Here is a 13,590-nt window from a genome sequence, read left to right as displayed (position 1 = left end):
GTTCAGCTACATGCAGATAATTTACATAATCCTTTCTTATGAATTAATCCCTGAACATGCAGAGCAGGGAAGGGTGGGTTGGAGAGTGGGAAGGAGGGATAAGGACAAACAGGACAATGCACACATATTACTTTCATTCCTGCAGCTGCATCTCTGTGGGATGATTTGGCTCCTTGTGAAGTCAAGTTCAAAACAAAACAAAAGCGGTTGGGCTCAATGTTCTTCCTTTTAGGCAAGAACCAGGAATGCCATGCCTTTAAGAATAAATGAAAGATTGAGATTGGCTGGATTTGAAATACCCAGGCACTATTTAACGTTATAACTGTCAATCTGCCTCAAACAAAGCACAGTACAGTTGTTTAGTCTAGACAAAGTGTTTAACAGTTTATCATTCTTTTAAAAAACCCTTTGGGGGGATGGCATAAAAGGACTCAGTACAAATCAAATGTCTGAACTATTCAGGTAACTATATACTCACTTTGCCTCTTGCCCTTCAAAAGTGTTGAGTGAGTTACCTGCACTTTCGTAACAGCTAGTTGGCCTATTTTTAATTAATTACTCTATTTTCATTGCAACTACACTATTTGTGTTGGTCTGTGAATTAATGCAATCTTTATTGGTCTTCTCAGATTCAAAAATAACAGGGTTAGTTGTATGTGTCAGTTACTTAAGCAATGTGAAGAGAATCTTTCTATGAAGGGAAATCATACCATTCCCTCAAAAGAAGATTCCTGTCTGAATCATCAGACCTACTATTTAAAATAATTACTCTATGCTGAACATCAATGTATATCAACCAAGTTAAAATGGCATGTAGACAGTGTTATATATTTTCTGCTGTCTCTGTAGGGACTCCTGTCCCAATGCCAATTTAAAGACAGTGGAAGTATTTCTCTTGACTTCAAGGAGCTTTGGGTCAGTTTTCATATGAAATCTTTTACATTGTTAATGAAAAAAGTACCTTTCTCATTCCTATAATTTATCCTTGAATATGTCATTGTCCTTGGAAGCTCCTATAAGGGTGCATCTACACTGCACCGTTATTTCGGAATAACTAGCATTCGAAATAACAATGCAAGCATCCAATAACAAGCGGCTTATTTCGAGTACTGTAAACCTCCACACTCCAAAAAGCTTCTTACCAGGGCCATTATAAGTAATTTCTCCCCAGTACTTCCTGGGGTACTAAATCGAAATAACACGTCCACATTAGGGGAGCCTGCCTCGGACTAATTTTGAGGCTTCTCTGTAGTGTGGATGCTCTATTTTGAAATAAGCTATTTCATAATAACTATTCTGGAATAGCTCATTTCAAAATAAGTATGAAGTGTAGACATACCCTATGACAATACAAAGAGGGTGTGTCTAGACTATACCTCTGTGTCAACAGAGAGATGTAGATTAGGCACATCGAAATTTGTAATGAAGCAGGGATTTAAATATCCCACACCTCATTAGCATAAACATGGCCACCACTTTTTTTCTAAACTGAGCTTTTTCGCAAAAAAATGGCAGCCTAGACATGGATCTGTTGAAAATAAACCCCTTTTCGACAGATCCCGTAAACCTCATTTTTGGGGGAATAATGGATCTGTCGAAAAAGGGTATATTTTCAACAGATCCGCCTCTAGACTGCCGGGGGGGGTTTCAAAAAAGCTCCATTTCGGAAAAAAGCGGCAGCCATGTTTATGCTAATGAAGCATGAGATATTTAAATCCCTGCTTCATTAGCACTCTCGATGTGCTTGATTAGCATCCCTCTGTCGACAGAGGGATGCAGTCTAGATGTAGCCAGAAGGTCATTCAACAGCTCTTGGCTATTTCAGAATACGATACCATATATGACATACTGAATGACTTCTGGGTCCTAGGTATGTTTTACTGAATTTGAGATTCAATACATGGTGCTACAAATGGCATCAACAATATTCCATTACACAATACAACAGTGAACCATATGTTTGTGTGTGTTCCTATATATGTAGATTGTATGCATAGGTGTGCATCTATGTATAAAAATACTCTTAAGGCAGACTAAAAATGTCCATAGAATTTAGGATTTGCTACAATTCCCAGTCTTAAGTACATTTAAATCAATATTTTAAAAAGTAACTTAAAAGATATATAAAAGAAATGGTCATTATTAAAATTTGTACAGTGTCAGAAGTAGTTACATTGTGTTTATATTAAAGATTTAACATTTTAAAGTGCAATTACTAGCATGAGCACAAACAATGCAATCATTTCATTGTGTTTTTATCTACATTTCAATACATGTAATCATTTTTCAAGCCACTGATAGATATACAATATATGAAACAAACATACTCAATATAGCTCCTTTTACCTTCTTTCAGGCAAGAAGGTTAGGTGAGTTTAGTATTGGTAAAGCCCATAGGCCTGCATTGATACAGATAATAAGATAAGAACTTGGGTTTAAAAGGAACATGCAATGCACAGTCAACCTGTGGAACTCCTTGCCGGAGGATGTTGTAAGGCTTGGACTTTAACAGGATTCTAAAAAGAGCTAGATAAATTCATGGAAGATACGTTCATCAGAGAAACTGAGAATCAGCAACAGGGCTGTGGGATCACTTGATGATTACCTGTTCTGTTAATTCTCTCTAGGGGCACCAAGCATTGAACACTGTTGGAAAACAGGATACTGGGTTAGATGGAACTTTGGTCTGATCCAGTATGGCCGTTCTAATGTTCTTTTTATGTGCTTATTGACACCTGTTACTTCTTGAGACCTTGCATAAAATGCTGATAATAGTCCAGTTACATGAATAGGGTAGGCTCATTTTCTAGGATCTTGACCTTAGAAAACTGCCTTAAATCTAGTATTAGTCTAAAATGAACACCTCCTCAGTTTTGTCCTGTTCACCATGCATCCAGCTACACTGCAGAATTTCCTGTCTGCCTTTCTTCTAGAGAGGTTCATAGAGGTCCTGGTTGCTTTTGGAAAGAAATGGGATATAAGCTACACTTTTTATTTATGAGTGTTTATTTTTTAAAATAAAATATACCTAATGGCCATTCTTTCTTTGTTTTTTAACCAGCAGAGTCAGCTCTGTTGTTTTGTTATACATAACACAAAGAGAAACATGGTTAAATGATTAGAATAATAGAATGGGCAAATGGTCCTGAGGGGAAGAGCCATACATAGTCATGGTTACAAGTGAATTGATTTTTATCTTGATTGCAGTAAGTTCTATATGAAGTTGCTTCCTCGTAGATTTTTGCTGCACTCTTAGGGTATAATTAGAATACTGCATGTCACCTATAAAGATGAGTGGATGTTCATTGCATTATTCAGATTTCCCTTTTCACACAGAATGAGAATGCTGTCTGTTTACATGTTCAGAAATACAATTAAAATGTACCATCCTAGCAAAGGAGAGAGAGATAGATGAACCTATAACAAAGGGAAGTAAAGGAAATGTAGCAAGGAGTATTTGAACCATAGAGTTAATAAAACCTCGTCTGATTTTTCATGCTCAAAAAATGTCAGTTTCTTGAGGCAGTTTGGAAAATAATTGTAATTCACAGTTCTCCATGATGACTTCAGCCATTTTTAAGTTTGCACCAAATTTTATTAATTCCCCATGCATTTTTACTGAAAAAGTTCCACCACAAAGCTGTAGATCTTCTTACAAATACATAATTTGGAATGTATTTGTCCTCTACCCGCTCAAAAGAAACGTTGATTCACCCTGTCCTTACAGAACTCACCAATCCCCCATTGTTTGAAGATATAAAGCCTGTTGTAAATATTTATATTGATTGGAACCATGACAATTTACAGCAGAGATGATTTGGTGCCCTACTATAAGCAGTAATGTTGTTATCTATGCCAGCAGCTCCCTAACTACATTGGTTCATATTTTGCCACTTTAAAAAATTGTTGCAAAATGAATGGATAGACCATATAGCTCACTACCAGAAGAACGTCAGCACAGTTTGGGAATGCCTGATCATCTTCCAAAATACCTGTTCTTCCTTCATTCTCCCAGTAGACTATACCTTGTGTAAATGCATACAGTTCTGATGCCTGCATGATTACAATCTCATAATCAACCTTGGTCTATTGTTAACATCCGTAATGCCCACCAATGGCAGTGGAACATGTTGTTAGTGGGAGACGTTGATTTCCTTTTAATAATTCCTGAGTGAAAAAAGAATGAACAATTAAAGAAAAGGAAAATGAGTCTCTGGTATATTTTTAACTGGACATTCCCAAATTTCTCCTACTTATGTAGGTGAATCACTTGCCTATTCAATTCTCGCTCTCTTCCTTGTTTTACGCTTCACTCAGATAGTAGAACTTTTTGAATTCTCATGAGGGAATCTGCTTTCTTTGAAGTGCCATTTACTGTAGATGGGATGAATTCATAAACATTTCGGTCTGCTTCCCTTTGAAGTGTTCTACAGGCTTAAGGCTATTACCCTTCTCCAGCATGGAGCTGATCAGGACAGACAAGCTTCATGCTTCTTCACTAAAAAGCATAGCTCACGTACAAGTGGTAACTGAAAAGAAGTTGCAAGATGAGTTAAGCATTTCTGCCACTCAAATCCTCTGATTGATTGAAGTAATTATTTTATTACATGTGCAACTCCTGTTGAATGCTATTCAGATGATTAATTATGTGTATCAGAAAGCTAAAGACAGAAAAAACTATACAGTTATCTAGTCCATCCCCACTAGGCAACCTAGTCCATTCCCCATTGTTCTCAGTGGATTTATCCCGTGGTTGACAATGATATAGACCTGAAATTCAGATTTGTTGCCATTCTTAAGCAACAAGAAAAGCAAGGACGATTGGAGAGCTACTTACAAAAAATTCTGAGAGTCAGGAAATTATTACTGTTTGTGATGTACAGTATAAAGACATCTCAGACAACACACAGGTACGCTCTACGCCCCCAACAACTTGCAGTCCAAAGGTGTGTCTAGACTACACCCAATCTGTCAACACAGAGATGTAGATTAGGCACATTGAAATTGCTAATGAAGTAGGGATTTAAATATCCCATGCTTCATTAGCATAAACATGGCCGCCGCTATTTTTCGAAATGGAATTTTTTTTTGGAAAAAAGGCAGTCTAGACATGGATCTGTCAAAAATAAACCCTTTTTCGACAGATCCTGTAAACTTCATTTTTGGGGAAAAAACTCCGTTTTGAAAAAAAGCGGTGGCCATGTTTATGTTAATGAGGTGCAGGATATTTAAATCCCTGCTTCATTAGCAATTTTGATGTGCTTGAGTTGCATCCCTCTGTCAACAGAGGGATGCAGTCTAGATGTAGCCTAAATGTTTACATCAGGGATGTGGTGTCAAAATGTCATTAAGGCTTCGTCAAAAATTTTGACTTGGTTAATACCCCTAAAACTCTATGCCACCCTAAATCACAACTCCTCCCCTATATTATTTCTGTTTTCTCAGGATTCCTTTCAGCTCCTTACATCCCCACACTAGCAAGTCTTTCCCCTGCCAATCATTTTAATACTTCCTGACTGTAATGGTGTCACGTCACCGAAGTCCCTCTCTAGCCCTTGTCTACCCAGGATCATCACAGTAGTAGCAATGGTCCAAGGAAGTTATGCAGGAGTTATAAGCTATGGAGTGGTTGGTCACTTAGAACTCCTTTGGTTTATGTGGTAATCAGCTCTCCCTGAGAGCTGGAGGTTCCCCATCTTAATTGGATGGAAGGAGGGAACACCGATGGTAACCTTTGAGGTAGACTGGATTTTTCTAGACTAGTAGACGACAGAGAAGAAGTCCAGTCTTCCTCCAAATTGAAGCTCTTTAAACTCTGGGGCTACGTCTATACAGGCAGTCCCCGGGTTACGTACAAGATAGGGACTGTAGGTTTGTTCTTAAATTGAATTTGTATGTAAGTCGGAACTGGTACATATTGTAGGGGAAACTCTAGCCAAACATTTCTCCAGAGCTCAGTTTTATTCTCCCACACCTCACTTCCCTCAGTCCTTTATTCTCAAGCTGAGGTGTCTGCTGAGAAAAGCCGCTCCACGTCTCCCTGGTCTGCTGTGGGGGGCGCTAGCTTCGCATCTCCCTGGTCTGCTGGGGGGAAGCAGCTAGTGCGGGGTTGCCTCACCCCGTTTGTAAGTAGGGATCCAATGTAAGTCGGATCCATGTAACCCGGGGACTGCCTGTACTGCAGCCTTCTTCTGCAAAAGCTTATTATGCAAATAAAGCGTGGAGTAGAATATCCCTGTGCTTCATTTGCATAATTAATTAGTAGCTGTTTTTGCGCAAGAGGCTTTTGCGCAAAAAGGAGCTGTGTAGACGGCTCCTTTTTGTGCAAAAAACCCCTCTTGCACAAGAGCCATTCTTCCTAATTTTTTCAGTATAAACATAGCCCTAGTAAGGGCTGTATTGGAAGCTATTCACAGGGAGAGAGGCAGGTTCCAGTGTTTTTGGAACTTAATTCAGTGAAGCAGCAGTTTGGTCCTTTGCTTCTTATATGCATTGTTAGAGTGGCTAATGGGATGGTAGGGGATCAGCAGGGCTATGTGGTACATTCCTTAGGCACACATAGAGGCACTTGTAAGGAGACAGTTTCTCCTACTACTAGACTTTGAGGATGTGGCAGTAGTGGACTTTATGAGAAAGAACTATACAGGCATCTCTGGCCTTAGCAAAACAATATTTTGCTCTTGCCTCCTCAAATCTCTGCCCATGATTGGCACATCATTATGCAAAGGATTTTGGGGAGGCTACAAGATGAAACTTATTTGTGAAACTTATTTGTTTTACTTAAAAATTGCATTAGAAGAAGACTAGGGAGAGGAATTAGAACAATACTAGAGAAATGCCAAACCACTGCATGTGTGTATAAAGTGGAAAAATGTTTGTTTAATCACAATTTCAGATTGCTTACCAGTGTAAGGTGTCTTACTCTTCAACCATAGTAATTCACATTAGCAAATCTCCCTGTTCAGCAAATTGTGTTTAAAGTCAGATACATCTGCTAGCAGTACTGCAGTCTATACTGAGATTGGCCTCTCAGTGACTTTAATTATGTATTTTGTTCTTATGATGGAAAAGCCACCTGCTACTTCCTCTGTTTCCGCTCTTTTGAATTGTTGCTAAGAGCAGCAAATCAAACCCCAATGGCTATTGAAGATGCATTGGTTTAAAGGGCCTATTGTGTTCAATGTGCAGCACCTAAGTCGAACAGCAAAATGCTGTTCTCAGTTACATTTTGGTCAATAATACCATGGTCCATAGCTCCTCTTCTGTTCATCTTTCTGTCAATCTTTTCTCGCTTTCTTGCTCTTTTAAAAATGGAAGCTAAGGTAAGAAGCAACTGAAAGAAATGCTAACAGTAATTTCCATCTGAAGCATGGTTTGCAATTCTCCTGGATTGAACAGAAGGATGGGTTCTTTTTTGGCTAACCTGTTAGGCTATGTCTACACTGCAGGCTTCTTGGGCAAGGACTGTATTGTGCAAGAATTCTTGGGCAAGAGGTCTTCCACAAGAGCACGTCCACACTGTCATGTGCTTTTGCGCAAGAGATGTGCTTTTGCGCAAGAGCATCCATGGCAGTGGGGACACTCTCTTGCACAAGAAAGCTCTGATGGACATTTTAGCAATAGGGGTTTCTTGCGCAAGAAATTCATGTTGCCTGTCTACACTGCCTTCTTGTGGAAGAGCTCTTACACAAGAGGGCTTATTCCTCATGGGGAGAGGAATAACTCTTCCAGAACAAGCCCTGTTTTCCAACGCTGTACTGTAAATTTACTTGCGCAGGAACGCACGTGCAGTGTAGACACCCGGCAAGTTTTTGCGCAAGAATACCTGTTCTGGGGCTATGTCTACACTGACAACTTCTTGCACAAGAATATCTTGTGCAACAGTTCTTGTGCAAGAAGTCTTGTGCAAGAACACGTCCACACTGCCATGTGTGAGATGTGCTTTTGCGCAAGAGCAACCATGGCAGTGTGGACGCTTTCTTGTAAGAAAACCCTGCCACACATCCACACTGCCCTCTTGCGCAAGAGCTTTTGCACAAGAGAGCTTATACCTGTTAGAAAAGAGTGTAGCTCTTGCACAAGAAGCCCTCTCTTACTACGCCATGCTACAGGCAGTCCCCGAGTTACGCGGATCCGACTTTATGTCAGATCTGCACTTACGAACGGGACTTTTCTTGCCCCGGAACTCGCGGGCAGCGGGACCACCCAGACGCGCAGTGGTCCCGCCACCGCATCCTCCGGGGCGAGAAAAGCTGCTCCGGGTGTCCCTGGTCTGCTGGTGGGGTCCCCAGGAGACATGGGACACCCCGAGCAAAGCCGCAGAGGCGGCGGGGTCCCGCGCCTCCAAGGCTTTGCTCGGGGTGTCCCTGGTCTGCTGGGGACCCCTCCCAGCAGACCAGGGACACCCGGAGCAGACCTGGGACACCCGGAGCAAACCCTTGGAAGCGCGGGACCCCACCGCCTCTGCGGCTTTGCTCCGGGTGTCCCTGGTCTGCTGGGCCCCCCCCCCCCCCCAGCAGACCAGGGACACCCGGAGCAAAGCCGCAGAGGTGCGGGACCCTGCCGCCTCCGCGGCTTTGCTCCGGGTCTCCCATGTCTGCTGGCGGGGGGGGGGGTGCAGCTAGTGTGCCCCCCCCCCAGCAGACCAGGCTTTTGTTGTGGACGCCTGGGGTAGAGCAGCTGGGGTGCTGCCGGGTTGGTCCTGGGGGGACCTACCCGGCAGCGCCCCAGCTGTTCTGTCCCAGTCTCCAGATTCAGCCGCTGTTGAAACTGATCAGTGGCTGATTCCAGGAAGCTGGGGGCAGAGCAACTCTGCCTCGGGCTTTCTGTAGTCAGCCTCTGATCAGTTTCAGCAGCAGCAGCTGAATCTGGAGCCAGTTCCGAGTTACGTACAAATTCAACTTAAGAACAAACCTATAGTCCCTATCTTGTACGTAACCCGGGGACTGCCTGTATAAATCTTCTTGTGCAAGAGCAGGTGGGCAGTGTGGATGCACTGCAGATTCTTGCGCAAGAACGGCCGTTGTTGAGCAAGAACCCGCCAGTTTAGACGTAGCCTTAGAGCTTCTACTCATGTAGTACAAGACCTTTAACTCTGCTCTGTTTATATACAAGCCCCATACACAGCATAGTAAACTCATGGGAACTGGTTAAGCCACACTAGCACCTGTCCACCAGCTAAGTGGGAGATAAAGTGTGTGATTGGTGTTAATTTGGGTTAATAATGGGCAATATCTACTTCGGGATCTTTTTAACATCTGTTTTTGCTCTGTGAATCAAGGGTCCCATTGAGACATCTAAAGCTTATAATGGGTCCTGCTGGTGTAAGTCTAGCCTAGTTAGCAGATCACACTATGGGCACATCTTCACTGCAGGGCAAAAGTCAAATTAAGCTAAGCATCTTCAGCTACGTCAATTGTGTAGCAGAAGTCGGCTCTTGGCACTGTCTACACAGCACAAAGTCAAAGGAAGAACACTCTTTCTTTGACTTCCCTTACTGCTCGTAAAATGAATGTTACAGAAGTCAGAGTAAGAAGTCCGCCATCTCGAAATTATATTGAAATAGTGGATTGCTGTGTAGATGCACTCTTTGTTATTTCAAAATAATGTCAGTTATTCCAAAATAACGCTGCTGTGTAGACATATTCTATATGTCCTATACTCTGGCATCCTAAAATTCTGTCATTGGATTGACATATATCAATATCATATAGAGATAGAATTCTGACAATATGGTTATCCACTGATGCTGAGATTATAGTCTATGTTTGTAACCTCCAGGTTAGATTATAGTTATGTTGTGGTTTATGGCCGTCCCATGAAAAGTTGCATTAGCTCCAGTTTACAGAATAATGCTTCCAGAAATAAAATTGTCTCCTGGTGGACCTAACATGTCAATACAGCATTAGCAGAGCTGCAGTATATTACCTTTCCACTGAGTTGAACTGAAAGCTGCTTGGATTTAGGGACATTTTTACTCCTTGTTATACATGCCTAGCTCCCACTGAAATTAGCAGGACACTCACATATGCAAACTGCATAGAGCATCCTTCTAAGAGAAGGTAATAAACAGTTTGAAACATAAGCATTTACCTGAATAGTTGCCTGTGTACAAATTTATAGATTATTCAGAATCTCTGAAGTTGACCTGTAAGATTTTCTAAAATATACATTATGCAAAAAATCTGTGGAGAAGCTGTGTTAAGTTGTCATGAACTTGTAGATTCATTCCAGTCCAAGGTTTGAAATATTTAGTCAATTAACTTAAATGCGAACATACCATATTCTGTGAGAGAATACTGAGGCATTTGTGTGTAATGGTTTATTACAAACCTCCTAGGGATACAGTTGCATGAAAGGCACTACATAAGCTTAAGGCTTTTTTATCACCCTCTGTGTAGTTTAGCTGTCATTTACAGCTACTGTTTACTTCTAGTTTACTTCAAAAGAATGTTGATCGAGGCCTGAGGAAAAGAGCAGGCTACCAGTACTAGAAAGGTGTAAAAGAATAAAGCACTGCTTAGCTGTTTCACTGCTATACACATATGCTAGCTCCAGATGTTTATTTCTAGGCTGAATAAAATTGATCTATTTAGCATGTACAGATAAGAATAAAACCAGATCATGTATGTTAAAATATTTGGGGGGGGGATTAAATATTTAAAAATGTGTTTAATTGTACTTTAATTATTTTCAAGAGCCAGTAAAAGAAAAGCCTTCACTTCCACTTTTAAAGAAAGAAGGTAAGTTGTCTCCTTATTCTACAATATGCTGATATATTGATAGCCCATAGTGTAATATGTCTGCCTTTAAAATAATCATGATTAACTATTGTAAAATTACAGTGGAAGTGTTTCACGTGTCTCTAAAGCCGACAAGTGATTCCAATAGTACAGGTTAGTGGTTTGTAAAATTGTATGGCTCTTCATAAGAAAGGTCAAGGTTATGTTAAGATTGTTAGAAGTAACTGAGGATTTTGGGTGCCACAGTATTTGGGCGGCTCAACAGAAGGGACCTGATTACTAAAGATGCCATCAGCACTTTCTGATAAAAGACCCTTTTAAGGTACCTGAAGTTGGGCAGTCAAAAAATTAATAAGTACCAATTGCTTTTGGAAATCTTGCTCTATATTTTTACCTGCTGCACAATAGTATACCAAGTTTTTTACCTTATTGCTTAAGGCAAAGTATGTATGAACCATCTTTTGTGAAAATAATAATTGTTAAAAGTAACAAAAACTATTTTCATTATTCCTGGAGAACAGTAAGCCTCTACAGATAACGTCAAAGACACATTGCTTATTATTGAGTCTCACTGCCACTCAAAGAAAGCCCAATACAAATTTAGAATTTCTGTGCCTGCCTTATGGACATGATTCCTGATGATATTGTTAAGCTTTCAGGAAGCATATTCAACCATCTTATGTTATCTGTGTACCTTCTGGTGTAAGGAAAACATATTCATAAGGAATGATTTAAAGGGACCAAATGTGAACATAGTGGGTGCGTCTAGACTGGCAAGATTTTGCGCAAAAGCAGCCGCTTTTGTGCAAAAACTTGCCAGCTGTCTACACTGGCCGCTTGAATTTGCGCAAGAGCACTGACTTTGTAATATACAAAATCAGTGCTTCTTGCGCAAATACTTTGATGCTCCCACTCAGGGATAAGCCCTCTTGCACAAGAATACTTGCGCAAGAGGACCAGTGTAGACGGGCACCTTAATTTTTTGCTCAAGAAAGCCTGATGGCTAAAATGGCCTTGGGAGCTTTCTTGTGCAAAAGTGCGTCTATACTGGGCACAGATGCTTTTGCACAAAAGCACTTTTTGCGCAAAAGCATCCGTGCCAATCTAGATGTTCTTTTGCAGAAATACTTTTAACGGAAAAACTTTTCCATTAAAAGTATTTCCACAAAATCATGCCAGTTTAGACGCAGCCAAGTGAGTCTTTGAGTGTCAATAAGCAAAGAGATCTAGTAAGTGAAAGGAATATAGAATAACACTTAGGGTGCATTACACAAATTGCATATCTTATTTCAAATCTATTTTGAAATAGCTTATTTTGAAATTTGGTATGTCTACACAGTGTCAAATTTCGAAATAACATGCTATTTTGATAAATAACTTAACCCTCATGGAACGAGGGTTACCGGGATGCCGAAATATCATGCCTGTTATTTTGAAAAATATTTTAAAATAACGGGTGGCTTGTGTAGATGCAGTGTAGCTATTTCGAGATAGCCGTGCAGCGTAGACGTCTCCTTATACACCACCAAGAACTGATGGGGAGAAAGATAAGCTAATTTTTTTCTATGTACACCCGAAAGGGAGAATCATTCAATCAGAGAGGATCAGTAAAAAAAGCCTATTAGGAAAAATGGCAATTATGTTGTGAGGACAAGAAATAATAAAAGGCTACCATCCCCCTGGAAGAAAACACTGTCATGATCAGGAATGATAATATCTCCATCAGTAGGTTGTGCTGAATCTTTATTAGGGCTATATAGTTGCCGTGTTTTGATATTATAGGCTGGCTAGATAGAAAGATAGAAGGGTTAGGAAGAAGTAAAGTCCTACCCCGGATGCTGGAGTTGTTACTTGCAGTGTCCCAGTACAGGATTTGATTTCTGTAAGTGGCTGTTATAATACTCATATCCTGGACACATTAAAGGGAATGACAAAACTCTCATTTACTTCAACTGTACCACGATTTGGCCTGATTTATTGATCATTTGTTTGTTTTCCATTCTCCTTAAGTGACGAGGAGTCCTGTGGCACCTTATAGACTAACTGAAGTGTAGGAGCATAAGCTTTCGTGGGCAAAGACCCACTTCGTCAGATGCATGTAGTGGAAATTTCCAGAGGCAGGTGTGTAACTATGCAGGCCAGGATCAGGCTGGAGATGACGAGGTGGATCCAATCAAGGAGGATGAGGCCCACTTCTAGCAGCTGATCTGGAGGTGTGAATTTCAAGAGAGCAGAAGCTGCTTTTGTAGTTAGGGAGCCATTCACAGTCTTTGTTTAATCCAGAGTTGATTGTGTCAAACTTAAAGATGAACTGTAGCTCAGCAGTTTCTCTTTGAAGTCTGGTCCTGAAGTTTTTTTGCTGCAGGATGGCTATTTTTAGATCTGCAATTGTGTGTCCAGGAAGATTGAAGTGTTCCCCTACAGGTTTTTGTATGTTGCCATTCCTAATATCAGATTTGTGTCCATTGATTCTTTTACGTAGGGACTGTCCAGTTTGGCCGATGTATATAGCAGTGGGGCATTGTTGGCACATGATGGCATATATTACATTGGTAGATGTGCAGGAGAATGTACCAGTGACAGTATGGCTGATCTGGTTAGGTCCTGTGATGGTGTTGCTGGTGTATATATGTGGGCAGAGTTGGCACCGAGGTTTGCACCTGAAGCATATTCTCACCAGCAACTACACACCGCACCATAATAACTCGAACTCAGGAACCAATCCTTGCTACTAACCTCAGTGCCTTGCTTCTAACAACTAGAAGCAGCTGCTGGAGCACTTTCGGGTTGCAGTTGGTGCCGGACTATCAGGCGTACTGGACCACTGGATGCCGGACCACCGGAGTTT

The 13,590-nt window shown here is 40.9% G+C and overlaps 1 protein-coding gene across 17 annotated transcripts in view; it reads left to right on the top strand.

Moving 5' to 3' along the window:
- The window catches only part of TRDN (triadin), a 313,306-nt gene that overhangs the window by 185,438 nt on the left and 114,278 nt on the right, over positions 1-13,590 (top strand). For 16 of the 17 annotated variants that reach the window (XM_089777236.1, XM_089777234.1, XM_075924089.2 and 13 more), the window contains one exon: positions 10,698-10,742. The exons of the other annotated variant lie outside the window; for it this stretch is intronic. In XM_089777236.1, the coding sequence (XP_089633362.1) occupies positions 10,698-10,742 (45 nt within the window). The remainder of the gene's footprint in view (positions 1-10,697; positions 10,743-13,590) is intronic. 17 annotated transcript variants of the gene reach the window in all.

The sequence above is a fragment of the Pelodiscus sinensis genome, chromosome 3 (genome assembly GCF_052426305.1).
Source record: "Pelodiscus sinensis isolate ZL-2025 chromosome 3, ASM5242630v1, whole genome shotgun sequence".
In the NCBI taxonomy this organism is placed as follows: domain Eukaryota; kingdom Metazoa; phylum Chordata; order Testudines; family Trionychidae; genus Pelodiscus; species Pelodiscus sinensis.
Note: the sequence above shows the minus strand (reverse complement) of the source record. Positions and strands in the feature narration are given on the sequence as shown.